At 39.4% G+C, this 26,256-nt stretch overlaps 1 protein-coding gene across 1 annotated transcript in view; it reads left to right on the forward strand.

The window, feature by feature from the left end:
• LOC132213023 (testis-specific gene 10 protein-like) overlaps positions 1 to 26,256 on the forward strand; it is a 130,867-nt gene that overhangs the window by 51,283 nt on the left and 53,328 nt on the right. Inside the window, exons 9-14 of the mRNA XM_059658991.1 lie at positions 1,659 to 1,774; positions 4,349 to 4,503; positions 6,898 to 6,953; positions 8,014 to 8,182; positions 11,013 to 11,123; positions 13,089 to 13,274. Coding sequence (XP_059514974.1) covers positions 1,659 to 1,774; positions 4,349 to 4,503; positions 6,898 to 6,953; positions 8,014 to 8,182; positions 11,013 to 11,123; positions 13,089 to 13,274 — 793 coding nt within the window. The remainder of the gene's footprint in view (positions 1 to 1,658; positions 1,775 to 4,348; positions 4,504 to 6,897; positions 6,954 to 8,013; positions 8,183 to 11,012; positions 11,124 to 13,088; positions 13,275 to 26,256) is intronic.

Consider the following 26,256-nt stretch of genomic DNA (forward strand, 5'->3'; position numbering starts at 1 on the left):
TGGTTGGTTGACAAGCTGATTTTGTCTAGTCTAGCCGTGGGCAAACTACGGCCCGCGGGCCGGATCCGGCCAGTTTGAAATGAATAAAACTAAAAAAAAAAAAAAAAAAAGACCGTACCCTTTTATGTAATGATGTTTACTTTGAATTTATATTAGTTCACACAAACACTCCATCCATGCTTTTGTTCTGGCCCTCCGGTCCAGTTTAAGAACCCATTGTGGCCCTCGAGTCAAAAAGTTTGCCCACCCCTGGTCTAGTCTGACCTTATCACTTACAGCCCTCAGTGGGGGAGCCTTAGTTCTAATTCTTGTGTTGCAAGCATCTCTATGGTCTCATCTTTTGTTTCTGAATTAAAACACAAGACCCTAGACTACTGATGTTGCAGAATTTACCAGGCGACTGGGAAATACACGAGTGCTCGGAGATTCAGGAAAAACCCTTTATTTAAAGCAGCGCTGCTGGCTCAGGGGATTCGAAGATCCAAAGCCTAAACAACTTATACAATGAGATTATTCCTTACATATATTTCTAAATTCTTTGTTTCCTTACTTCCCAGCTTTTGCACCCCTACCTAAGTTAGAATGGGGAAGTAAGATTAAGGCTAAAGGCCTGGCCTGGGTGGTGCTAGTGACCTCCCCTCTGGCTAAGCTGTTAAATTCTTGGTTGTAGCCCTTGTAAACTGGGAGTATTTAGGAAAACAGATTATCGCCTAAGGAAGGGGCAGTGACTTAATTATAGGCTAAGAAGAATGTGCACTAGACATTGGTCAATGGCACAGATTCAGATTGCTACCCCCCCCCAACTCCCCCGCAGGTTGCCCCCTATATTCCTCCTCACTGGGACAGGCAAACCCCAATCATATCTAGCATAACATCAGTTCATAGTCTTATGGCTCTAATTTGGCTCCAAGGGGCTTCCCTTACAATTTCTTACAAGTTTAGCCACACATTTAAAAGGATGCTTCTTTATATTAGAAGACTTTCAGATTATCTAGTCTCCATAATGCCATAAATTATATATTCTGTTTAGTTCTTTATTGACTGAATTCAATGAAGGCAAGACTGATGTCCACCAGGTTCACTATAGGTTCCTCAACATCTACTTCCTGATATATATTAGCCACTTAGTAAATGTGGAATGAATGAAATGCTGTTCAGTATAGATTTATTTATAATAGTGAAAAACTGAAATGAATCTAAATGCCTAATAGTAGGAAAATACTGAAGTAAATGTTTATATTTACTTAAAAGTAAATGGCTATTGCTCATATAATATTTTTTAGGCAGAAAATAATGATTTAGAGGACTGTGTTATAGATTGAAAGTTATTAAAGATTACATGTAAGTGAAAAAATCAGATTAAATTTTTTGAATTTATATTATGGTAACTTTAAAATATTATAACACTGGATATGAAAAATATGGGAAAACACTGAATAATGAACACCAAAATGCTAATAGCAGTTTATGTTGGAGTGGTGGATTGAGGGTCCCTTTTTACCCTTTATTCTTTATACTTCCTATAATGTGGCTTTAGGAAGATACTAAAAAGAAAAAGTTTATTAGTGTTCTTAAAAATTTTTAGATTTAAATACACTAAGAAGTTGATTAAAACATAAAAATTTCAGAGTTAGTTTTTATTATTAAAATGTTTACAGAGTTTTATATGAAAATACAGAAAAAGACTTTTCTGATACTCAGCGACACCTTGCTAAGAAAAAATATGAGCTTCAGCTTACTCAGGAGAAAATTATGTGCTTGGATGAAAAAATTGGTGAGTTTTTTCCCCCTAATATTACATTTTCATTAGTCTGTTAGAAAAAAGTTTTCTTCTCTCAGTTATAATATAGATAAACTTGGAGATAGGCCCCTAAATTAAAAATATATGAATAAATCATGAAAAAATATGTTTTTCATTGATAGTAAACTTTTTACTTATATTTAGGACCATAAATACTTAGACATGACTTCAAATTTTTCAGTGAAGAAAAAGCTAAACAAAGCAGCAATACTTCATAATTTATTATGGTCACTTTTAAAATGACAAGTTTTTATGTGATATTAAGCTACTGTAATGAAACAGAGTTCACATATATATTACTTTTGTTAGAAAGTGTTCATGTATTTGGCTATATCTATGATATTTCTTGGATTTATAGAGAAAATTATTTTTATAAATTCTCCTACTTATGTTACTTGCCAGTGATCTCTATGAAAATATGGTCATAATTTACTCATTTTTAAAACTGTTAAGTAAAATTTTGATTAAGACTAGAGCAGAGCCCATTTTAAAATGGAATATTGTTAACATTAGCTGTAATGTAGTTCAAATCGGGCATAAACAATTAGGTGAGTGGAGGTGCTTTTTATTGAGATTGGAAATATTAAAAGATAAATATTAAAAGGGATATTAAAGAACTCATTTTGAATATTGTAAGTCCAAGTGAAAATGTAAGGTAAGCAGTTAAATAGATAAGTTTTTATCTCAGAAGTAAAACCTAAGCTAAAGATTTACATTTGGGACACATCAGCAAATAAATGATATTAAAACCAAGAATGAAGAGAAGAGGATCCAGGACTAAAAAGCCAAAGAATTAGGAAGAAAATCCATCAGTGAGTGTGTTTTTTTTGTTTAGTTTTTGAGGAGGCAAGCAAGCAAAATGTTTTAAGGAGGGTAGTATCAACTATCAGATACTTTCGAGAAGCTAAGTAAGATGGGGATGAAGAAATGTTGATTGGATTTGGTACTTTGAAGGTGTTGGGAACACTGACGAAGTTTGGATAGAGTGTTGGACGTGGAAGATGGGATAGACGGAGGAATAAATGTAAAATTATCTGAATATGCAATCATAAAGGCATTTTTAATCAAGATCATTTTTTCCAGTTCAAGTGCATTGAAATACTTTTCAAAGTAATTTTTCCTATATTACATTCAATGCCTAAAAATAAGCATAGTACCCCAAATAAAAACATGCCTTTGTTCTGATTAAAACCTAAGATGAATCTTGAAATTCTAAATGACTCACAAATGTAAAAGCACAATTAACACATTTGAATAAGAAAACCAAAGGAAAGCTCTAAATTACAAGTTCTCAAAGTAGATTTACATGCCTGGTGGGGTGGGGAGCAGACTGTAGGTGGGAGTAGAGACAGGAGAGAATAGAAGTCTGTTAAGAAGTTTGGCTACCAAGTGTAGCAGAAAAATGGGGTGGTAGCATGAGTAGAATGTGAGGTAGAGGGTATTTTTAAAATCTAGGAACTCCTAGAACTTTGTCAGAGCTTTCGTTATTTTATGCCAATGGGAATGAACTCGTCTATCAAAACACCCAAAACATGTGTTTGCCTGAAAGATAGTAGCCTGGAAAAGGGAATTATCTATTCTCAGGTACTTTAGATCATCCTCTTGGCATGGGATAGTGCCTCTCTTATGCTGCCCTGGATGGTCATTGGCAGGGAGTAACCTAGAGGTCCAGCCTAGCAGAGCTTCCCTAGTAGGGCTCTAGACCAGAGGTTCTCAGACTTGGGTGTGGTCAGAACCCCCTGGAGGGCTAGTGCAGACCACTGGGGTCAGCTCCTGGAGTAGCAGATGGCCAGGGCTCTTGTGTCTTTTCCAGTTTGCTCAGGTGGGTCTCAAGCTGTTGTGCACTAGAGTCACATGGGCGGGTGCTTGTTAAGACATAATTGCGCTGTCCAGTCAGAATTTCTAATTCAGTAGGGCTGGGGTTCCCAGGTGATGCTGATGGTGCTGGTGGGAAACCACAGTTTGAGAACCAATTGCATAGCTGTCATTTAGGCCTTCAGCATTGACATTGGCTTGTCAGTGTTTCCACAATCAAATCAGACGTCCTGGGATGGGTTTTTTTTTCCAGGAATTTTTAGGAAAAATTTAGAGAGATCAGAGTAGAAGACATTTGACTCTGAACATGACTTAATTGAATATTTTATTAAGATCTGTTACCAACTTATATACAACAATGATTCTAGTTCAGAGAGAGGGGGGAAATTGGGGGGGAATGCTGGTTTCAGTATTCCACCCAACTTCATCCACCTACAGTCTGCCCCCCACCCCACCAGGCATGTAAATCTTTGAGAACTTGTAATTTAGAGCTTTCCCTTGATATTCTTATACAAATGTGTTAATTGTGCTTTTACATTTGTGAGTAATTTAGAATTTCAAGATTCATCTTAGGTTTTAATCACAACAAAAGCCATATTTTTCTTTGGGGTACTATACTTATTTTTAGGCATTGAATGTAATATAGGAAAAATTACTTTGAAAAGTATTTCAATGCACTTGAACTGAAAAAAATTATCTTGATTAAAAATGCCTTTATGATTACATATTTAGATAATTTTACAAGGCAGAGTATTGCCCAGCGAGAAGAAATCAGCATTCTTGGCGCAACCCTCAACGATCTGGTTAAAGAAAAGGAATGCCTGCAAGCATGCTTGGATAAAAAGTCTGAGAACATTGCATCCCTTGGAGAGAGTTTGGCCATGAAAGTATGTTCTGAGAACTGTGGTTTAAAAGAAGTGTTTGCACTGGAATCTGAATAAAATAATAGGAGTCTCTCAAATTTTTTTCTAGAGAGCTGAAACTTTAAAATGTGATTTTGAAATATTTTAGAATAGTCTTCAAAATGTGTTCTTTCTCTCATCAATGTGTGGTTAACATGCGCTGACAAGAACTAATTCAAATATCAAATATTCGAATTAAAAAGAAAGCAGTGAGATTGATTTCTTTTTAAAAGCACACCAAAACTTATATCTCCAGGGAGCCACTGGGAGGCAATATGTTTATTCCATTAAAACTGCCTTTGTAATTGTGTTCAGAACTAGATGCAGGTTTTTACATCGTGCTTAGCCATTGAGACTAGACTATATGGAGTTGGTAAGTAAAGCTAGGTGATAATCTCCCTCCCTCATTTTTTACTGTTCAAACAACAACATAAAAGCTGTTGCCAAAATGGCAGGGGAATATTCATACCCTTTTCTTGCTTATAAAGTGGTTCGGAAGGCAATTCCAAAATTTTTTTCCACAGATGTCATAAGCAAAGCAGCATCATTGGAATAAGACCTTGCCCCTCTCTAAGGGAACTAATTTGTTCATCTATCCACCCATAAAACAAACATTTATTGACATGTACCAGGTATATTATATTAGAAATTGAGGAGGAGTGGACATGCCTTCCAAAGCCTGTAGCATAATTGGGAGAAAGATAAATAAAGGTACTTTTATGATAGAATGTGCTGAGTGTATACACAATGTGTGGTTCAAGTCTGGCAGAAGCACAGTTGATTTCACCTGCAGATTGGATTAGGAGAGGAGAAGATCTAGAAAGCTTTCGAGAAGATGATAATGCCTGGACTGCCCTGAAAATTGACTAGGAATTAGCCTGGAAAAGACTTAGAGAAAGGCTACAGTGAGAGGAAGGGTGTTCAGACAGACAGAATACCTTTTAGAGACAGGGGATCCAGACAGGTAGAGCAACTTATGAGAGTCCAGTGGCTTTCATCAGAGAATGTTACAGGGTTTCTTAATAGTTTATAATGTCCAGAGCATAGATTGCAAAGAGGTAAGTATGGGGTAAGGATAGGTGGCAAAAAATGAGACGGGATAGGTAAGCAACAAATTTAAATATGTAATGGTAACTGTAGAATATCATCATCGATACAGTAAATCAATGAAAAAAGTCAACAAAGCATTACAATTAAATTCTTATTTTGAAAGAAACATTCTGGAGAGGAATACATGAATAAAGGGAGATGACACATGCACATGTCCATGCACACATGACTAAACCGTCCTGATGAACAGGAACAAAACTGGTTGGAAATATAGGTTTAGGTTTTCATCTTTTTGCCTGTGTTACTTAAGATTTCAAACTTCAAAGAGCAAAGTGAAATCTAGTTATGTAGTGAAAGAACAGGGCTAATGTTGGCCTAAGTATCTGTGAATAGAATCTTTAGTTCACCTTCAACAAGAACTTTCAAAGGAGGAAGTGTGGGAATAGTATTGATGGCGTGAAGATAAGCACACCTATTTCAGCCTTGAATGACTCATTAATCTCCCTCACCACACCCTTGAAAAGGGAGGATATCAATAGTTTATTCATTTTTTGCTCTAGGTCTAATATTTACCTCCTTATTTAACTTACACCTAAATAAAAATATACTTTTATAAGTAACTCCATTTTAGCAGCTTTGGAAGATGCTATTGATGACTAATATGAATAATACATGTAATTAAAGTTATTTTTTAATATTTTTATTGATTTCAGAAGGGAAAGGAGAGGGAGAGAGAGAGAAACATCAATGATGAGAGAGAATAATTGATCGGCTGCCTCCTGCACTCCCCCCACTGGGGATCGAGCCCACAACCTGGGCAGGTGCCCTTGACCTAAATGGAACCCAGGACCCTTCAGTCTGCAGGCCAATGCTCTATCCACTGAGCCAAATCAGCTAGAGCTAAAGTTATTTTCAATATTCACTTTCCTGGGTTTCATAATGTGAAGAGAGGTGAATCAGACTACTCCCCATGGAGAACACCCTAATGCAAACCACTGGTTTGCCTCCAGGTAACAGTGCTCTGGAGGCTCTGGTGTTGCTGGGGGACTGCACAAAGCCTCAGAGCATTTGACACACTGATCTCATATCCATACACCCAAGTGTAGTCTTAACTCTCATGAGTATCATTGATAGTTTTTGTCTAGTACAAATATTTGACATTGATATACTAGGCTTTAGTTTTAAAGTGTAGGAAAGATGAATAGAGCATAAATGTTTAAACCCAAATGTAAATGAAAAGGGTGGGGAAATTGATTTTTGTTCATTCAGTTTTAACAGAAATAACAGTTTAAGATAATTTTTTATGTCATACTTATATTACTTTTCAAGGAAAAGACCATTTCAGGCATGAAGAATATCATTGCTGAGATGGAACAGGCATCAAGGTAAACCACTCGTCCAACAAGAATTTGAGTACATATTTATTAGGGGCAAAGTACTATGTTAGGTACAAAGATAGTAAACGGGGGCTTAGTGTTACATAGAGGGTGGTAACTTTCTAATGTTGGAAGGAGGCCTAAGTCTGTGTAGGAAAGTAAAAGAGGATATGGCATCTGCCAAGGAAAGGGAAGGAAAAACAGCAGAGAACCGGAAGACCACAGGTAATGTTCAAGAGCCTCGTGAATGCAAGTAGGTGAGTGTTGGAACCCAAAGTGAGAGAGGAGGTGTGAGGGAGGAAAGGCTAAGCACAGAGGCCTGTGTTATAGACAAATGAGTCTTGGTTTTATCCTTTGGGAAATAAGAAATCATTAAGGAATTTTGTGTTAGAAAGATTACCCACGTTGAAGAATGATGATAGATTGGGGTTGGGGAGTGTGGTCAGTGGTGAGGTACTTATGAGGAAGAAAATCTAGGAAAATGCCAGGTTTTGAGGATGAGTACTGGACGTGTAGAAAGTATGGAAAGCGATGGCTTTCCTCTGAATTGGAAGAGCCTTTGAGACCTTGCATATATGTCTCATAGCAGTTAAATATAAGAGTCTGGAGTGTAAGGAGGAGGCCAAGGCTGGAGGTAATGATTTCAGAGTCTTCAGGGTATAGATGGGGCTGGGAGCCATTGGTATGAATAGTATTTGTCTGAGGGAAGGCAGAGAGTAAGAAGAAACAGGAGACTAAGAGTTGAGCCCTCAGAACCCTTAGGTTTTAAGAGGGCAGAGGAAGGGGAACCTGCAAAGGAGACTAAGCCGTATTTGAATGTCAGAAGTTTTGAAATACTTAGCTAATCATTGACTATTATGTATATTCAGCATCTTTTTCATAGTGAAATGTTGGCACCACAGAGAAACTCGAATGCACTATTTTACAGTATTTATTCATATAAATTTAAATGTGTTTAAAACTTCTTCAAATGTTTTTATGCTAACTGTCCATATTCCATCATGTGAGAATTTGTTATTCTGTTTTGGTAAAATGTCTCTTCTGACATACTATTTGATTTGTGCAATAGACAGTCTACTGAAGCGCTAATTATGTGTGAACAAGACATTTCCAGGATGCGCCGGCAGTTGGATGAAACAAATGATGAACTGACTCAAATTGCCAGGGAAAGAGATATCTTGGCTCATGAGAATGACAATCTCCAAGAACAGTTTTCTAAAGCTAAACAAGAGAACCAGGTATATTTGTCCTAGTCTCTTTTTCTCCAAGAAAATATGTATTTCCTCTTAGGCGGTGTTCTCCTTTCATTTTGTAGAAAAGCTCAGGCTCTTGAAGCAACTATTTTTTACCTCTGTTACACAATATGCCACATAATTTCTAAATGAAACTCTCAGACATAAAATGTTAAATATTACGGAAAGAGGGAACAGGGAATATAATCTATAATAATAAAAGGCCAATATGCTAATTAGACCAGACATCTTCGGATGTCATTCTGGATGTCCTTCCTGACAAAGCCAGGGCTGGAGGGAAGCCACCCTCGGTCCCGGGTGCCTGCCGGTGGCCGGAGGTGGAAAGCAGCCTGGGTTCCAGGTACTGGAGGAAAGCTGGTGCTGGCAGCCTGCGTCCCGGGTGCCTGAGGGAAGCTGGTGTCAGCAGCCAGGGGAAGGAAGGCCTACTCTTGCATGAATTTTCGTGCATTGGGCCTCTAGTAGATGTATATTCAACCTTAGAAGTACTCAACTAATGAAGATAAAAGCTTCAGAAACTTTTAAGAAAATGGTAGATTTACTTCAGGGACTATTATTCTAAGTATGAGTGTATGAACTATGCCACATTTTTTGGTTCTCTTTAGTACTAATTCTTTTCAGGAAAATTTCTTTTATAATTACTTCCTCTCTATGCCAATATACTTTATCCACATTTCTCATTTCCAATATCATTATTTTAATTTGACCATTAAAAACATTCTATTTGGAAGATTTCCTCCCCCCTGAAAATTCTTAAGTCCAAATGATATCCCCCATGTACTGTCACTCTCAATGTTTACTTGCATCATAAAAGTCTGTATTTTAACTGTTAAACATTTTAAATTTATATAAATAGGTATAAAGATACATTTTGTTAATTACAAAAAATTTCCTGATATGTTAATATACTGTTTTCAAAAGTTAATGAATAATGAAATCCTGGAACAAAAAAGGGAAGGCACATAAAAATGAAAGAAGTCTGAGCCCTGGCTGGGTAGTTCAGTTGGTTAGAGTGTCGTCCAGATAGTTCAAGGTTGCAGGTTTGTTCTCTGGTAGGGCACATACAAGAATCAACCAATGAATGCATAAATAAGTGAAACAACAAATTGATATTCCCCACCCCCGCCTCTCCCTTTTCTCTCTCTCTCTAAAAAAAAGCAGTAAGGGAAGAAGTGCAAGAAATCTGAATAAAATACGTACTTCAGTTAATTATTTGTTGATATTGGTTCATTAATTGTGTGTGATAAGTGTACCATACTTATGTATGATGTTAATAAAAGAGGAAACTGAATATAGGGTATATGTGCGCTCTCTTTACTATTTTCACAACTTTTCTATATATTTAAAACTATTCCAGAATAAACTTTATTTTTAAAAGTTAATGAATAAAAATGAAAACTAATTTGTGAATTTATAATTTTGTGTACTCTAAAGCTAGAGAAAATAGGCTAAAGGAAAATATGACCTATATTTATGAAAAACTAAATTAAAAACTCATTTTATACTGATTTTCAGTGTGTTTTTAAAAATATTTTGTAATGACTTTCAATGTATTTTAAAAATATGTATTATTTTACATGATCTTTTTATGTGTAGGAATAAAACCACATGCCCCTTTACACCATGGGTTTTCTACATGAGGGGGCAGTAGAGTGGACTCAGTTTAGGACTCACATGAGTTTGAATCCCCCTGCCTGGCTGTGTGATAATATCACTAACTTCTCTGAATCTCAGTTCATCATCTGTAAACACAGGGAGTGAGAATATGCCTAGAAAGCACTTATCAGAGAGTCCAGCATAATCACTTGATAAATATTTTGTAGGGACACTATAAGCATTTACCTGCTTTGTTAAAGTTTTATAAACATTTTTTATAATCAGAAGAAAATTGGCATCACAATTTCCATATGTTCAAGATAGTTTTTTCCTTCGTTTGGGTCATGGGCCCAAGGGTAAAAGATGGATTCCTTTGTGGACCACAGATTAAGAACCCTTATCACAGAAGATGTGGAAAACAGAAACCTTAAAAAAATTTCACCCTGAGTACCACAATTTTTAACAAATTGGGATGAGGTATTTTTAGTATTTTATTCTGATTTTTTTTCACTAACTATTGGGTGACATTTTCCTCTGTTATTAAAAGTTACTTCAAGCATTTCTTATGGAGGCATAATATCTATGTAGTTATATCATTATGTAGATACTATTATTTGCTGCATCATTCACTTAATGTGAATAAAATATTGTTGCTATAACGAATAATGCCTTAATGAACATTCCTTTCATTACATTTTGCTAGATTTAATTTCAAATTGAATCACAGATTATGAAGTTTTTTAAAATTAGGTGGACATTTTCAAATAATGAATACATACGTATACATCTCCCATCTTCAACAAAAAACAACATATTTGATACATCACCAGATAGCAGACCACAGGTTTGCTTATGCAAATTTACATTTACTCCAATGATATGTGGAAATGCCCATTCTTTGCCATAACAGAATAGCTTCAAATCCTTGTTAATTTATAGGCAAATAGTATTTTATTGTCTTAATTAGCATTTCTTTGATTACTAGTAAATTTTTAACTTTTTAAAGTATTATCATCCACTTGTGCTTCCTTTTTATGAATTATCTGTTTGGGTTCTTTGCCTATTTACAGTTTGGACTCACATTTTCTCCCTGTTTTTATATGAGCTTTATATATTAGGCATATTAACTGTAATAATTATTTTAAAATTTATGGTGATTTAGAAATATAGAATTTTTCATTTTTTATTTTTTTAGTCAAATTTAGCTATCTTTTTCTCATAGGCCCTGTCTAAACAATTGAAAGATACTCATAATGAACTTAATGATATAAAACAGAAGGTCCAAGATACTAATTTGGAGGTTAACAAGCTGAAGAATATATTAAAGTCTGAAGTACGTATATACATTTTTCCCTCCTTTCTCATAATAACTGAGTTTTCAATAAAGTTCCTGATCAGTTACACTCATGGGGAGAGCTGAATCAAGTCTTCTTTTAATGCATAGCATTTAGTGTTCTCATTGTTGGGTTAACTATATATTTAGAACATCACCAATGTTCAGAAAGGTAACTCAAGAATATGCCCCCTTTTAGCTTGCTACTCAGCCATTCTAGATATGTAGAATCCGCCTAACTGGGTAAGGACAGGGGCCCAGCTTCAACTTTCATTCATATTTGAAAATGGTAGAGCTTCTAAGTACAAACTTGGACAAAAGAAGCTCCACGTTGCGTAGCAGATCAGAATTGATCATGCTATTGTGAGGCTATCTGTTTCTTAGGATCAGAAGGCAGATGGCTCTCCTCAGCACTGCTCTGTCAGTAACCATTTGACCACGTGCATGGATGGTTAAAGTAAATTTCAGTGCATGTGTGACAATCCTGGAATAAACAGAGACCTTGATGAATGATGTTAGATATGTTCATTTAGTAAAATGCTATCTAAAATAGTATAGTTTTGTTGATTAAAAAGTATGGTTAGATTATAATAGGTGTAGTGTTTATTACCTACATACCACTGAAACCATTAATAGGAATCGCTCTTCCCCAAAACAACTGTTTTCCTTATTTAACATATTTCATATCAGTCTACAAACGTATGTAGCGCATTTATTTATGGTGTTCATTAGATTGTTTAGGACGTTGATAGATAGTGTAAGGACTTCTAAATTGCAATCCTTGCTTTTAGGCAATAAAGCAGTGAGCTTACGTTGACCAAGCAGGCATTTCCCACACTTCTTGATTTTAAGATGCCAGCATGTAATATCATGAATGGACAGAAGCTCTGGAATCAGATAGGTCTGACTCCTCTTCTCCTTAATGGCATGGACTTAGGTAGGATACTCAACCTCTCTGAGTCTCAGTGTCCCCTCTGTAACTGGGAAGAACACCCAAGTCTGTCAGCAGATCTAGCACAATGATCCATTTAAGTCTATTCTGGAATAGGCAGAATATAAATAAATGAACATCTTAGCAACATTGAACATAGTTAATGCTGAATTAGTGTAAGACAGTTCCCCTTTTCTCCCTACCCTGTCAGGTTACCTGAAATGTCACCATTAAGGATTGGGGCTTTTAGATTCTGGAGTTGTGTTTTCAGACATCACACATCAAGTTTCTCTTAGTTTTTAGCATGCGAGTATGAGTTCTTTCACTGGGTTTCATTTCACAGCACCATTGGATAGATTCAGGCAACGCTTGCCCTAGACCAGTGGTTGGCAAACTGTGGCTCGCGACCCACATGCAGCTCTTTGGCCCTTTCAGTGTGGCTCTTCCACAAAATACCGGCTCATCATCCACAAAATACCGACTTCTGCGCATGGGCCACGAAGTTTCAATCGCAGTGTACGTGCGCACCCGCACGTGGTATTTTGTAGAAGAGCCATACTGAAGAGGCCAAAGAGCCGCATGTGGCTCGTGAGCCTCGGTTTGCCGACCACGGCCCTAGACAACACAAAGCACAACTGATAGCCTAGTAAGAATTGTCAGGTGCATTCTTCATTCACTCATCCATTCAGCATGCAGTGTGCTAGGTGCAGAGGTGCCAGAGATGAAAACTGAAAGGAAACAGAATGGCACCCCAGGCAGTGGGGACAACATCAGCAAAGGTGTTAGGGGAAATAATAGGTCCTGTAGCTAGAGTGGCATGTATAGGCGGGTGATAATAGGTAAGAAGGACTTGTTTGAACGCCATTTTCAGGAAGCTTTTGTTTAAACAGAAGTTATTTGAAGAATTACCTTTTAGAAAGATTATTCTGGAGATGTTAGGAAGAATAAATCAGAAGGGTAAGAAAATCAGAAGGAGAGAAAGAAGTTAGGAGAGGCTGTACCCATAATTCTGCTACCTAAGATTTGCTTTTCAGGAATCTGAGAACCAACAAATGATGGACCAACTCCGAAAAGCCAATGAAGATGCTGAAAACTGGGAAAATAAGGCACGGCAAGCAGAGGCAGATAACAATACCCTCAAATTAGAACTTATCACTGCTGAGGCAGAGGGTAACAGATTAAAAGAAAAGGTAGATGCCCTCAGTAGAGAGGTCGAGCAGGTGAGTTTGGGAAAGTGTGCTTGTAGTAAGTCCTGCATCATGTTGAAGACTGTAGTTTGGCTTTCCATAAATTAAATATATAAGCAAACACTTAAATTATTTAAATACTAGAGGCCTGGTGCACGGATTGGTGCATATTGAAAGGAAATTAATTTGAAGGTGGCCAGAGGGATGGGAAAGAGCGAGAGGGGCCGGACACGCCCTGGAGCCAACCTCCTGCGGTTCCTCCCTGGCTGGCCCGCACCTGGGGCTTGAAGGACTCGCAGATGGGGTCCCTCAGCCTGGCCAGCAGGGATCAGGCCGAAACCAGCTGTCTGACATCCCCCAAGGGGTCCCGGAGTGCAAGAGGGCACTCTGCAAAGTTGCTGTCACTCGGCAGGTCCTGCATTGAGTGTCTGCCCCTTGGTGATCAGCACATGTCATAGCTACCGGCCAGTTGTCAGCCGGTCTGCCAGTCAACCAGTCATTTAGCCTTTTATACCAGATACTGTGAGTTGTAGCCTGATAACTGTTCTTGTACTCACTCTGGTTCTCCTCTAATCTATTACCTGCCCTACCAATAGAACAATCTTTAGCATTTTAAAAAAAAATTAGGAGCTATCACAAATATATAAAGAAGTGCAAAAAACAAGTATTTAAAAGACATGCTAACTAGTATACCCCTCCTTACAGGTTTAGGGATGCTAACATTTTGCCATAATTACTTCAAGTCTCTCTTTATTTAAAGAAACAAAACATTAAGTATCCAACTCCTTATCCTTTCCCCTTTTTCTCTCTAGTGGTTGGCGTGTATAAGATTCCCGGTTGTATAGCTCTCTTGCATATGTTTATATTTTTCTACATAGCTCTCATCCTCAGATGATACATAAAGTTGTTTTGTGTGCTGTAAGTTTTTAAAAAGTGACAATATATTACATATTATAGGTATCCGTTGGCAACTTGCATTTTTTGTTCAATATTATTTTTAAATTTATTAATTTTTATACAGTGTATATCTAAACACTATATTCATTATATAAATATTCATTATATAAATATTTTCTTTTTAAAACTTATTCTTATATTAAAGGAAGTTTAATTGTCTTCATTTTCTTAATATAAAATACTACAACATCCTTTTTGTTTCTCTTTGGATATATATTTCTCTAGGTTGATGACTAAAAGTGGAATAACTGGATCCAAGAAATGTGCAATTTTAACTCTTCTTTGTATTGTCTGATTGCTCTCTAAAGTATAACTCTTCCATCAGAAATCATGCAGTTATCATTTTCTCAAATACAAATCAGTACTTGATATTATCAGACATTTAATTTTTTTCATACTTTTTGTTTTGTGTTTCCTTGATTACAAATGAAAATGAAGGTCTTTTCATATTTCTTAGCCATTCAGGATTCCTCTTTTATGAATTTTCTCTTGATTTTCTGACATGAATTTCTTAAACTCTCCTATTTTTTATTTAGTTGTTTATCTTTTTCATATTGATTTAAAAGCATAATCTATTCTTGATAATCCTTTTAAATACATTAACATTTATCTGTAGCTTGTCTTTTCACTGTGTTTGCAATATACACAGTTTTAAATTCCTGTGCTACTAGAATTAGTCAACCTTTTACCATGTGGTTTATGCTTTTATGTCTTCTTTGGAAATTCTTTACTATCCCAAGACCAGAAAGATGTTTTCTTATAATTTCATTTAAAAGTTTTTCTAAAAATATGTGAAATTTTGCCCTTCACATCTAGATCTTTAATTTACTTGAGGTTGATTTTGTATATAGCTTAAAATTTTATATTTTTGAGGGTGAATCTCTGCCAACCTTTCTTCACTGAATTATGTCTACTTTGTCATAAAAATAATTCCCCATACATTCTGCTCCATTGGTCAATCTATCTATCTGCTTCCCAACAATGCACTCTTGGAGCTTCTATAGTTTTGTTCAGTGTTGATATCTGGTTGGATTCATGTTCCCCAAAATATATTGACTATATTTTTCCCTTATTAAACCCTTAAGTGAATTTTAGAATAAGTTGATCACATTCCATGATTGAACATATGTTTTTCTTTTATATGCATTTAAGACTGGAAATTTCTATCTAAATATTTCTTTGGTTGTATCCCACAAGTTTTGAGGTAATTCTGTTATTGCTATTCAGTTTTCAATATCACCTAATTCTATTATGATTTATTTTTTATCCCTGAAGTTATTTTAAAATTTTTCAATGTATAGAGGACCTAAGATGATTCTTCTATTTTTTATTTTGTTGTATATTATGATCAGATAAAATACCTTATGTGATAATAATTTTTTGGTGTCTTTGAAGACTAGCTTGGTGAATATTTGTATTCACTTATTGTAAGCTATATATATATATATATATATATATATATATATATATATATATATAAAACATTATATATTTATATATCTGATTATGTTTGTGAATAGTGTCATTCAATTCTTATAAATCCTTACTAAGTTTGTATTTTTCATCTTTCAGTTAGTAGAAGTACTGTTTTAAGATCCTCTTCTATTAATGTGGATTTGTACGTTTTTCTCTGAATGATTTTCTTGGTTTTTGCTTTATTTCTGAGACAATCATTAGTTTCATACCAGTTTAGTATTTTATATATTTCTAATGAAAATATTCTAACTTTGTGTAAGGACTCACTTGAAAAACTAACACTATTTACTTAGAAGTATGTTTTATATATTAATATAGCTACCTACTTTGTTTGTTGTTGATAAAGTACTGGTATATCTAATTTTTAGTCAATTGTATTGAAGTACAATTTATAAGAAATAAAAAGAACTCACTTTAAGAGTGTGATTTGATGAATTGTGACAAATGAACACACTTGCACAATCATCACTACAATCAAGTTTAGGACATTCTATCATCTCCCTAATTCCCTCAAGCCCTTTTGCAATTAATCGATCCCAATTCCTAGGCAACTATGGGCTTGCTTTCTGTCATTCTGGATTAGATTTGCTTTCCCTATTATTTTATGTAAATGGAATCACACAGTCGGTACTCATTGTTTCTTGCTTCTCTCACTCAGCACAATGATTTTCATTAGTTCATATTGTCATCATATTCCACTGCCTAGCTATATCACAATTTGTTTACTCACCTGTTGATGGACAGTTAGTTTGTGTAGAGCTGCCATAACAAAATACCACAGATTGGAGGGCTTAAACAACAGAGATTTATTTTCTCACAGTTCAGGGGGCTGGAAGTCCAAGACCAAAGTGCCACAGGTTGGGTTTCTTCCGAGACCTCTCAAGTTGGTCCGCAGATGGATGCCTTACCTCTGTGTCCTCACACATTCCTCTGTGTGTGTGCATCCCTGCTGTCTCTCTCTCTTCTCGTAAGGACACCAGTTATATTGGACTAGAGGCCCGGTACACAAAAATTTGTGCACTTGGGGAGGGGGTCCCTCAGCCCGGCCTGTGCCCTCTCACAATCTGGGACCCCTCGGGGGATGTCCACCTGCTGGCTTAGGCCAGCTCCCTGGGGGATCAGGCCTAAGTTGGCAGTCAGACATCCCTCTGGCAGCCCAGGAGCCCTCGGGGGATGTCCACTTGCCAGCAGGGAGCAGGCCTAAGCTGCAGTCAGACATCCTTAGCACTGCTGAGGAGGCGGGAGAGGCTCCCACCATCACCACTGTGCTGGCACCCATCAGCCTGGCTTGTGCCTGAGCAGAGCTCCCCCTGTGGGAGCGCACTGACCACCAGGGCGCAGCTCCTGCATTGAGTGTCTGCCCCCTGGTGGTCAGTGTGTGTAATAGTGACCAGTCATTCCCAGTCATTCTGCTGTTAGGGTCAATTTGCATATAACCCTTTTATTATATAGGGTAGAGGCCTGGTGCATGGGTTGGGGCCGGCTGGTTTGCCCTGGAAGGTGTCCTGGATCAGGGTGGGGTTCCTGCCGGGTGACTGGCCAGTATGGTTGAGGGGCTGAGGGCCGTTTTCAGACTGGCCACAGCCCCTTCAGGGTAGGGGTCCCCGCTGAGGTGCCTGGCCAGCCTGGGTGAGGGGCTGATGGCTGTTTTCAGGCTGGCCAAGCCCCCTAGCAGGGACCCTCACCCCATGAGGGTGTGCTCAACCTGGGTGAGGGGCTGATGGCTGTTTGTGGGCTGGCCACACCCTCTTCAGGATGGGGGTCCCCGCTGGGGTGCCTGGCCAGGTTGGGTGAGGGGCTGATGGCTGTTTGCAGGCAGGCCACGGCCCCCAGCCACTCAAGCTCCCAGTCGAGGCTGGCTGGAAGCAGGTATCTGGGATTTATTTATCTTCTATAATTGAAACTTCATTGCCTTGAGCAGAGGCCACAGCTGGCCAGGGCAGGTGGGAAGCTTGGCTTCCTCCATCGCCAGGGCAACCAAGCCTCCTGCTTGATCCAGCTCCGTGCCTGCCAGCCGCCATCTTGATTGGGTTAATTTACATATAGTCTCTCTGATTGGCTGGTGGGCGTGGCTGGTGAATGTAGCGGAGGTGCAGTTAAGTTGCATGTTTCTCTTTTATTAGATAGGATTAGGACCCCCTCCTTATGACTTCATTTAACCCTCATTGCCCCCTTAAAGGCCCTATCTCTAAATACAATTACATTTGGGGTTAGCCTTCTACATATGACTTTTGAGGGGACAGGTTCTTTCTATTTTGGACCATTATGAATAAAATTGCTGTGAACATAGCATGTAAGTCCTTGTGTGCACATATGTTTTTACTTTTCTTGGATAAATAGGAGTTGAATTGCTGGATCATATGGTAATTCGGTGGTTCTCAACCTCTGGCCCTTTAAATACACTTCCTCATGTTGTGACCCAACCATAAAATTATTTTCGTTGCTACTTTATAACTGTAATGTTACTATTGTTATGAATCATAATGTAAATATCTGATATGCAGGATGGTCTTAGGCGACCCATGTAAAAGGATCGTTCGACCGCCAAAGGGGCCGCGACCCACAGGTTGAGAACCGCTGTGGCAATTGTTCTCAGCTTTGCGAGAAATCAATAAACTGTTTTCCAAACTGATGGTATCACTTTACATTTGCATTTGCATTGTATGAGAGTTCCAGTTGCTCTTCATCTTTCTCAGCACATGGTATTGTTAATAGATGTGTGCAGTTATCACGTTGTAGGTTTAGTTTGCATTTCCTTCATGACTAATGATATTGAGCAGCTTCCCATTCTGTATCGTATATATGATCATTAATATATCTTCCTTTATAAAGTATCCAAATCTGTTGCCCATATTTTATTAGGGTTCTTGTTCAGTTTTAAGAATTTTTTTTATTACTCTAGATGTTCCTTTGTGTATTTTTGAATTTTTTTTTCTAATCATTGGCTTGCCTTTTTATTTACGTAATGAATTCTTTTTAAGAGTAGGTTTAAAATATTTTAAGTCGCCGAAACCGGTTTGGCTCAGTGGATAGAGTGTCGGCCTGTGGACTGAAGGGTCCCGGGTTCGATTCCGGTCAAGGGCATGTACCTGGGTTGCGGGCATATCCCCAGTAGGAGATGTGCAGGAGGCAGCTGATCGATGTTTCTCTCTCATCGATGCTTCTAACTCTCTATCTCTCTCCCTTCCTCTCTGTAGAAAATCAATAAAATATATTTTTAAAAAAATATTTTAAGTCCAGCTTATCAGTTTCCTTTTATAATTTGCACGTCTTTGTTGTATCTAATAAATCTTTGCAAATACCAAGGTGCATAGGTTTTCTTCTGTTCTAGAAATAGTATACTTTTTATATTTACATCTAAAATATATTTTGAATTAATATTTGTATATGATGTAAGATGATTAAAGCTCATTTTTTAAATTTATTTTTCAATTACACTTGACATAATATTAGTTTCAAGTATGCAATACAGTGATTAGACATTTATATACCTTATGAAGGGATCTCCACAAATCTATTACCCAGCTGATATCATACATAATTATTACAATACTAGAGGCCCAGTGCACAAATTTGTGCACAGGTGGGGTCCAGCTGGCCCGGCCCCAATCGGGGTGGATCGGGGCTGGACCTGTTGAGAGGAGGAGATGGCGGGAGGTTGGCTGGCCAGCCCTCCCCAATTGGGCTGATCAGGCCTGGGCCAGCTGAGGGGAGGGGCCACAAGCAATTGGCCAGCAGGCCTCTCCCCCAATTGGGGTCGGGAGGCCAATTGGAGACATGGCCAGCCATAAGGAGAGGCTGTAGGTGGTGGGCCGGCCAGCCCCGCTCCTGAATTGGGTGGGGGGGGTGATCAGGGGCAGGGCAACTGGGGGGAGTGGCTGAAGGCCTATTGTGGTGGGGCCAGCTGATCGTGGCGGGGCTGGCTGGGGGGAAGAGTATGGGGCGTTTGGCCAGCCAGCCCCGCCACTGATTGTGGTGGGAGAGTCTGGTAGTGGGCAGTACTTATTAAAGGATACTTTTGAGAACAGTAACTGGGAAGAATGGGAAAAGAGCAGGTTTGAGCAGAGGATAAGTAAAGCTGCAATGCTGGCCAGGTATCAGCCTCAGTGAATCATATAGAGAGCTCTTGGGTCAATGGGGAAAAAAGGAGGCATACGTACCTGATCGGGCAGTTTGCTGGCCACGGTGGGCGTCATAGCAACCAGTCGTTATGGTCATTTCTGAGTTATGGTCACTGGCTTTTTATATATATACTAGAGGCCTGGTGCATGAAATTAATGCATAGTTAGGGTCCCTAGGCTTGGCAGCAATCAGGGCTAACCTGTGGAGCAACCAGCAGGGCAATTGGGGGGCTCCCATAGGCACCCGCCTTGGCCAGGCTGGCACCGCCCGCTCTCAAGCCCCACTCCCAACTGCCATCTCTGGTCACCTCCCTCTGCAGGGCAACCAGTAGGGTGATTGTGGGGGCCCCTGCTCGCACCCACCTTGGCTGGCCTGGGGCCTGAGGGCTGGGGGCAGCTACTGCATTGAGCGTCTGCGCCTGGTGGTCAGTGTGCATCATAGTGACTGGTTGTTCTGCCATTTGGTCGATTTGCATATTAGGGTTTTATTATATAGGATATATATATGTATATATATGTATGTGTGTGTGTGTGTATATATATATATATGTATGTATATATATATATATACATACTTTATTTTTCATCCTCTACTTTAAACCCCTATGACTATTTTTATAACTGGCATTTTTACTTCTTAATCCCTTCACCTTTTTCACTCATCCCCCCCCAGTGCCCCTCTCATATGACAATCAAAATCATATGGTATTTGTTTTCTCTGTCTTATTTCACTTAGCGTAATACCCTCTAGGTCCATCCATGTTAAAATGGCAAGATTTCATTCTTTTTTATGGCTGAGTGATATTCCATTGCATATATGTATTTCATCTTTATCCATTCACCTCTTGATGGACACTTAGGCTAGTTCCATAATTTGGCTATTATAAATAATACTGCAATGAACATAAGGGTGCACAGTCTTCTCAAAATAATGTTTTGGATTTCTTCAGATAAATAACCAGAAGTGGGTTTTCTGGATCATCTGGTAGTTCTATTTTTAATTTTCTGAGGAACATCCACACTGTCGTTGCATCAATCTATAATGCTACCAATAGTGCACAAAAGTTCCCTTTTCTGATTTATTGATGATAGCCATTCTGACAGATGTGAGGGAAGAGCTCATTTTGCTTTTAGTTTGTATTTTTATGATTAGTGATATTGAGCATCTTTTCATGTGTCTATTGGCATCTGTTTGACCTCTTCAGAGAAATCCTATTCAGGCCTTCTGCCCATTTTTTAAATTGGCATGTTTATTTTTGGGGTGTTAAGTTGTATCAGTTCCTTATATACATTAGATATTAACCCCTATCCAATGTATCATTAGCTAATGTCTTCTCCCATTCAGTAGGTTGTCTTTTCATTTTGTTCATATGATCACAGGGTTTTTGACACTCTTCCTGACCACACCCAGATGTTAAACTTCAATGATTTCTGAGCTATGCCAGCTGTGCTCTTTAAAAATATTTTGTTCCCCCTTCCCCTTCTAGAAGTTCAGTTCCAATATGTTAGATCATTTGATATTGTTCCATAGACCATAAAGGCTCTGTACATTTTCCCTAGCCTTCTTTTCTTTATATTATACTAGAGGCCCGGTGCACACAAATTTGTGCACTCAGGGGGCGGTCCCCTCAGGCCGGCCTGTGCCCTCTCGCAGTCTGGGATCCCTCGGGATGACCATTTGCTTGCTGGCTTAGGCCTGCTCCCCGGGGGATTGGGCCTAAGATGGCAATCAGGCATCCCTCTGGCATCCCGGCAGCCCTCGGGGGATGTCCATTTGCCAGCAGGGAGCAGACCTACGCTGCAGTCAGACATCCTTAGCGCTGCTGAGGAGGCAGGAGAGGCTACCACCACCACCGCTGTACTGGCAGCCGTCAGCCTGGCTTGTGGCTGGGCAGAGCTCCTCCCATGTGAGAATGCACTGACCACCAGGGGACAGGTCCTGCATTGAGCATCTGCCCCCTGGTGGTCAGTGTGTGTCATAGTGACCAGTCATTCCCAGTCGTTCTGCTGTTAGGGTCAGTTTGCATATTACCCTTTTACTATATAGGATAGAGGCCTGGTGCATGGGTGGGGGCCGGCTGGTTTGCCCTGAAGGGTGTCCCGGATCAGGGTGGGGGCCCCGCTTGGGTGCCTGGCCAGCCTGGATAAGGGGATGATGGCTGTTTGCAGCTGGTCACACCCCTTTCAGGGTGGGGGTCCCCACTGGGGTGCCTAGCCAGTCTGGGTGAGGGGCTGAGGGTCGTTTTCAGTCTGCCTGGCAACTGAAGCTCCCAACCTCCCCTTTTTTTCTTTTTCTTTTTTTATTCTGGGATTTATTTACCTTCTATGGCTGTCACTGGAGCCGAGAGCCGGCTTTAGCTCTGAGGATGGCTCCAGCTTGAGGCCTCTGCTGTTGAAAGCAGGTATCTGGGGTTTGTTTGGCTTCTATAATTGAAACACTGTTGCAGCTCCAGCTCTGAGGCCTCAGCTGCTGAAAGCAGGTATCAGGGATTTGTTTAGCTTCTATCATTGCAACATTGTTTCTTAGAGTGCAGCTCAGAGCCTGGCTGGGGCAAGCGGGGAATCTTGGCTTTCTCCATCGCTGGAGCAAGCAAGCCTCCTGTTCGCTTCAGCTGCATGGCTGCCGGCTGCCATCTTGGTTGGCAGTTAATTTGCATATCGCCCTGATTAGCCAATGGGAAGGGTGTCGGAGGTACGGTTAATTACCATGTTTGTCTTTTTTCTTTTTTTTTACTGTTCATCAGATTATTTATTCACTTGATTTTTAGATTCACTTGTTGATAGATGTGTATTTGTTGTTCATAATTTGTTTCTTTACCTTTTTCTTCTTCTTCCTCTTCTTAAAGGATACCTTTCAGCGTTTCATATAATACTGGTTTGGTGGTGATGAACTCCTTTAGCTTTTTCTTATCTGTGAAGCTCTTTATCTGACCTTCTATTCTGAATGATAGCTTTGCTGGATAAAGTAATCTTGGTTGTAGGTTCTTGGTATTCATCACTTTGAATATTTCTTGCCACTCCCTTCTGGCTTGCAAAGTTTCTGTTGAGAAATCAGCTGACAGTTGTATGGGTACTCCCTTGTAAGTAACTGAGTTTCTTTCTCTTGCTGCTTTTAGGATTCTCTCTTTGTCTTTTGCTCTTGGCATTTTAATTATGATGTGTCTTGGTGTGGTCCTCTTTGGACTCCTTTTGTTTGGGGTTCTCTGTGCTTCCTGGACTTGTAAGTCTATTTCTTTCACCAGGTAGGGGAAGTTTTCTGTCATTATTTCTTCAACTAGGTTTTCAATATCTTGCTCTCTCTCTTCTTCTGGCACCCCTATAATTCGGATGTTGGTACCCTTGAAGCTGTCCCAGAGGCTCCTTACACTATCTTCGTATTTTTGGATTCTTTTTTCGTTTTGCTTTTCCAGTTGGGTGTTTTTTGCTTCTTCGCATTTCAAATCTTTGACTTGATTCTTGTGCTCCTCTGGTCTGCTGTTAGGAGTCTGTATAATATTCTTTATTTCAGTCAGTGTATGCTTAATTTCTAGTTGGTTCTTTATCACAACATCAAGGGTTTCAATAGTCTTCTTGAAAATCTCACTACATTTATCGGCGGTCTCACCAGTCTTTTCGAGGGCCTAATTCAGTTTATCAGCGGCTTCTAGACAGTTCTTTAAAGACCTTAAAAGTGTGGTTTTGAACTCTATACCCAGCAGTTTTCTTTCCTCCCATTCTGTCGTTTGTGTCCTGTTTCTTTGTCTCGTCATTTTTTATGCTTCACTGTGTCGATAGAGTGCCTTTCTGTGCTAAGTGTCCCAATTACCTGAGGTAGACACTCTTGGTGCACCCCCTTGTGGGCTTTGTGCACAGTCTTGTTGTAATTAAGCCTTGATTGTTGTAGTTATCACTGTGAGGAATTGACCTCCAGGCCAGTTGGCTGTGAGAATCAGCTGTGTCTGCAGTCGGAGAACTTCTGTGCTGGAGACACCCCTCTGGGGCTAGACTTGCTTCGATGGGGCTTTGGTGTTCACTGAGTCTGCCCCCTGAGTGTGTCTTTTATGGTTCCATGGAGCTGCAAACTGGATGGTCCCACTCTGACCTCTGGGCTTCCTCACCATGTTTGTCTTTTATTAGATTAGATAATTGCTGTTTTTGTGTCTTTGGATTTACTGATCTATTCTTCTAATGCAGTGGTTCTCAATCTTGGCTGCACATTAGAATCACCTGGGAATCTTTTTAAAATCTGATTTCTGGGCTTCATCCTCCAGAAATTTTTTTTCTTTGTTACTAATGTTGTGGCCCCATCCCATAACAAAGAAACAGAATTTCTGGAGGATTAGGCCCAGAAATCAGGATTTTAGAAAGATTCCCAGGTGATTCTAATATACAGCCAAGGTTGACAACCACTGTTCTAATGTGTCTAATCTGCTGTTATTTCACATAGTGAAATTTTAATTTTAGAGATTATATTTTCATCTCCAAAAATTGCATTTGGTTCTTTTGAATGTCTTCCACTTCTCTTTCATTATTTTAATTTTTTCTTTAAATCCTTGAGCATATCTAGTGCATTTATAATAGCTATTTTAATGTCCTTGTTTGCTAATTCCATCATCTCTGCCACATTTGCTTCTGTGTCTATTGACCTATTTTTCCCTTGATTATGGACCTTACTTTCCTTTTTCTGTGCCCATTTAGTAAATTCTAACTGTATTCTGGACATTGTTAGTTTTACATTGTTGAGGCTGATTTTAAAAGTGTTGGGTTTATTTTTTCAAGTTCTTTAGGATACCTCTAGAATGCTCTTTATTTTGGAGCTAGTTTATCCCCACAGCTAAGGTGGGACCCTTTTTAGGTCTCTGTGAATGCCTTGTATAGTCAATGAGTGTCAAATGTGCCTCCACTCTGGCTGAGATCTTGAATGATTCCTGACCTTATATGAGATGTGGGTTTGGTTCACAATTATCCTGGTAATTGTTCTTTCCTAGGAATTTGTTCTTTGTCTGACCTCTTGGAGTTATACCTGTGCATGTTCAGATTTCTGGAATTGCTCTGCATAGCATCCTTCTGTTTGGTGTTCTGCTCCATAAGTTCTAGCCACCTCAACTTGCTTGAACTTTGATCTTTATCCTTTAAGTTTAGTGCAATGACTGAACTATGTTTTGTTTCTTTTCCTTTCATTGTGGTACCAGTTTACCTTTACAAATGCTTTGACAACCATAGGGTACACCTTGTTTGCGTCCCTTCTGTCAGAAACTACTGTTCTGTGCTACTTGCTCTCCACCATCTGAAAACAGGTTTTCTCTCCTATATTTTGTCTATTTTTTCTAGTTCTTTGTGGCAACAGGTATCAGACCTTGTTATTTTCTCTTGTCTGGATAATAGCTATTTTAAAGCCCCTGTCTGCTACTACCATGATCTTTATCATTTTTGCATCTGCTTATGTTAACTGACCTTTATCCTGTTTATGGATCACATTTTCACGCATCTTTACATGGCTGTTTTTTTAATTGAATAATAGACATTGTGAATTTTACTTTGTTGTACATTAGATTTTGTTATCTTTTTAAAAAGAATGCTGGAGTCCGGCTGGCATGGCTCAGTGGTTGAGCTTCAACCAATGAACCAGGAGGTCATTGTTCAGTTCCTAGTCAGGGGACATTCCTGGGTTGCAGGCTCAGTCCCCAGTGTGGGGCATGCAAGAGGCAGCTGATTAGTGATTCTCTATCATCATTGATGTTTCTATCTCACTCTCCATCTCCTTTCCTCTCTGAAATCAGTAAAATCTACACTAATAAAAGACAAACATGCAAATTTACCATACCTTCACCATGCCTTAAGCCATGCCCACCAGCCAGTCAGAGTGACTATATGCAAATTTACCCAACCAAGATGGCGGCCAGCAGCCACAGAGCTGGAGCAAACAGGAGGCTTGGTTGCCCCAGTGATGGAGGAAGCCAAGCTTCCCGCCTTCCACAGCCGGCTCTGAGTTCCACTCAAGGCTACAAAGTTTCAATTATAGAAGGTAAATAAATCCCAGAATAAAAAAAGAAAAACAAAAAAAGGAGAAGCTGGGAGCTTCCATCGCAGGGAGGGCTTGGCCAACCTGAAAATGGTCCTCAGCCCCTCGCCCAGACTGCCCAGGCACCCCAGTGGGGACCCCCCCACCCTAAAGGGGCTGTGGCCAGCCTGAAAACAACCATCAGCCCCTCACCCAGGCTAGCCAGGTACCCCAGCAGGACCCTCACCCTGATCCGGGACACCCTTCAGGGCAAACCAGCCGGCTCCCACCCATGCACCAGGCCTCTATCCTATATAATAAAAAGGTAATATGCAAACTGACCCTAACAGCAGAACGAGTGGGAATGACTGGTCACTATGACACACACTGACCACCAGGGGGCAGATGCTCAATGCAGGAGCTGTCCCCTGTTGGTCAGTGCGCTCCCACAGGGGAAGCTCTGCCCAGCCACAAGCCAGGC

The sequence above is a fragment of the Myotis daubentonii genome, chromosome 12, assembly GCF_963259705.1.
Source record: "Myotis daubentonii chromosome 12, mMyoDau2.1, whole genome shotgun sequence".
In the NCBI taxonomy this organism is placed as follows: domain Eukaryota; kingdom Metazoa; phylum Chordata; class Mammalia; order Chiroptera; family Vespertilionidae; genus Myotis; species Myotis daubentonii.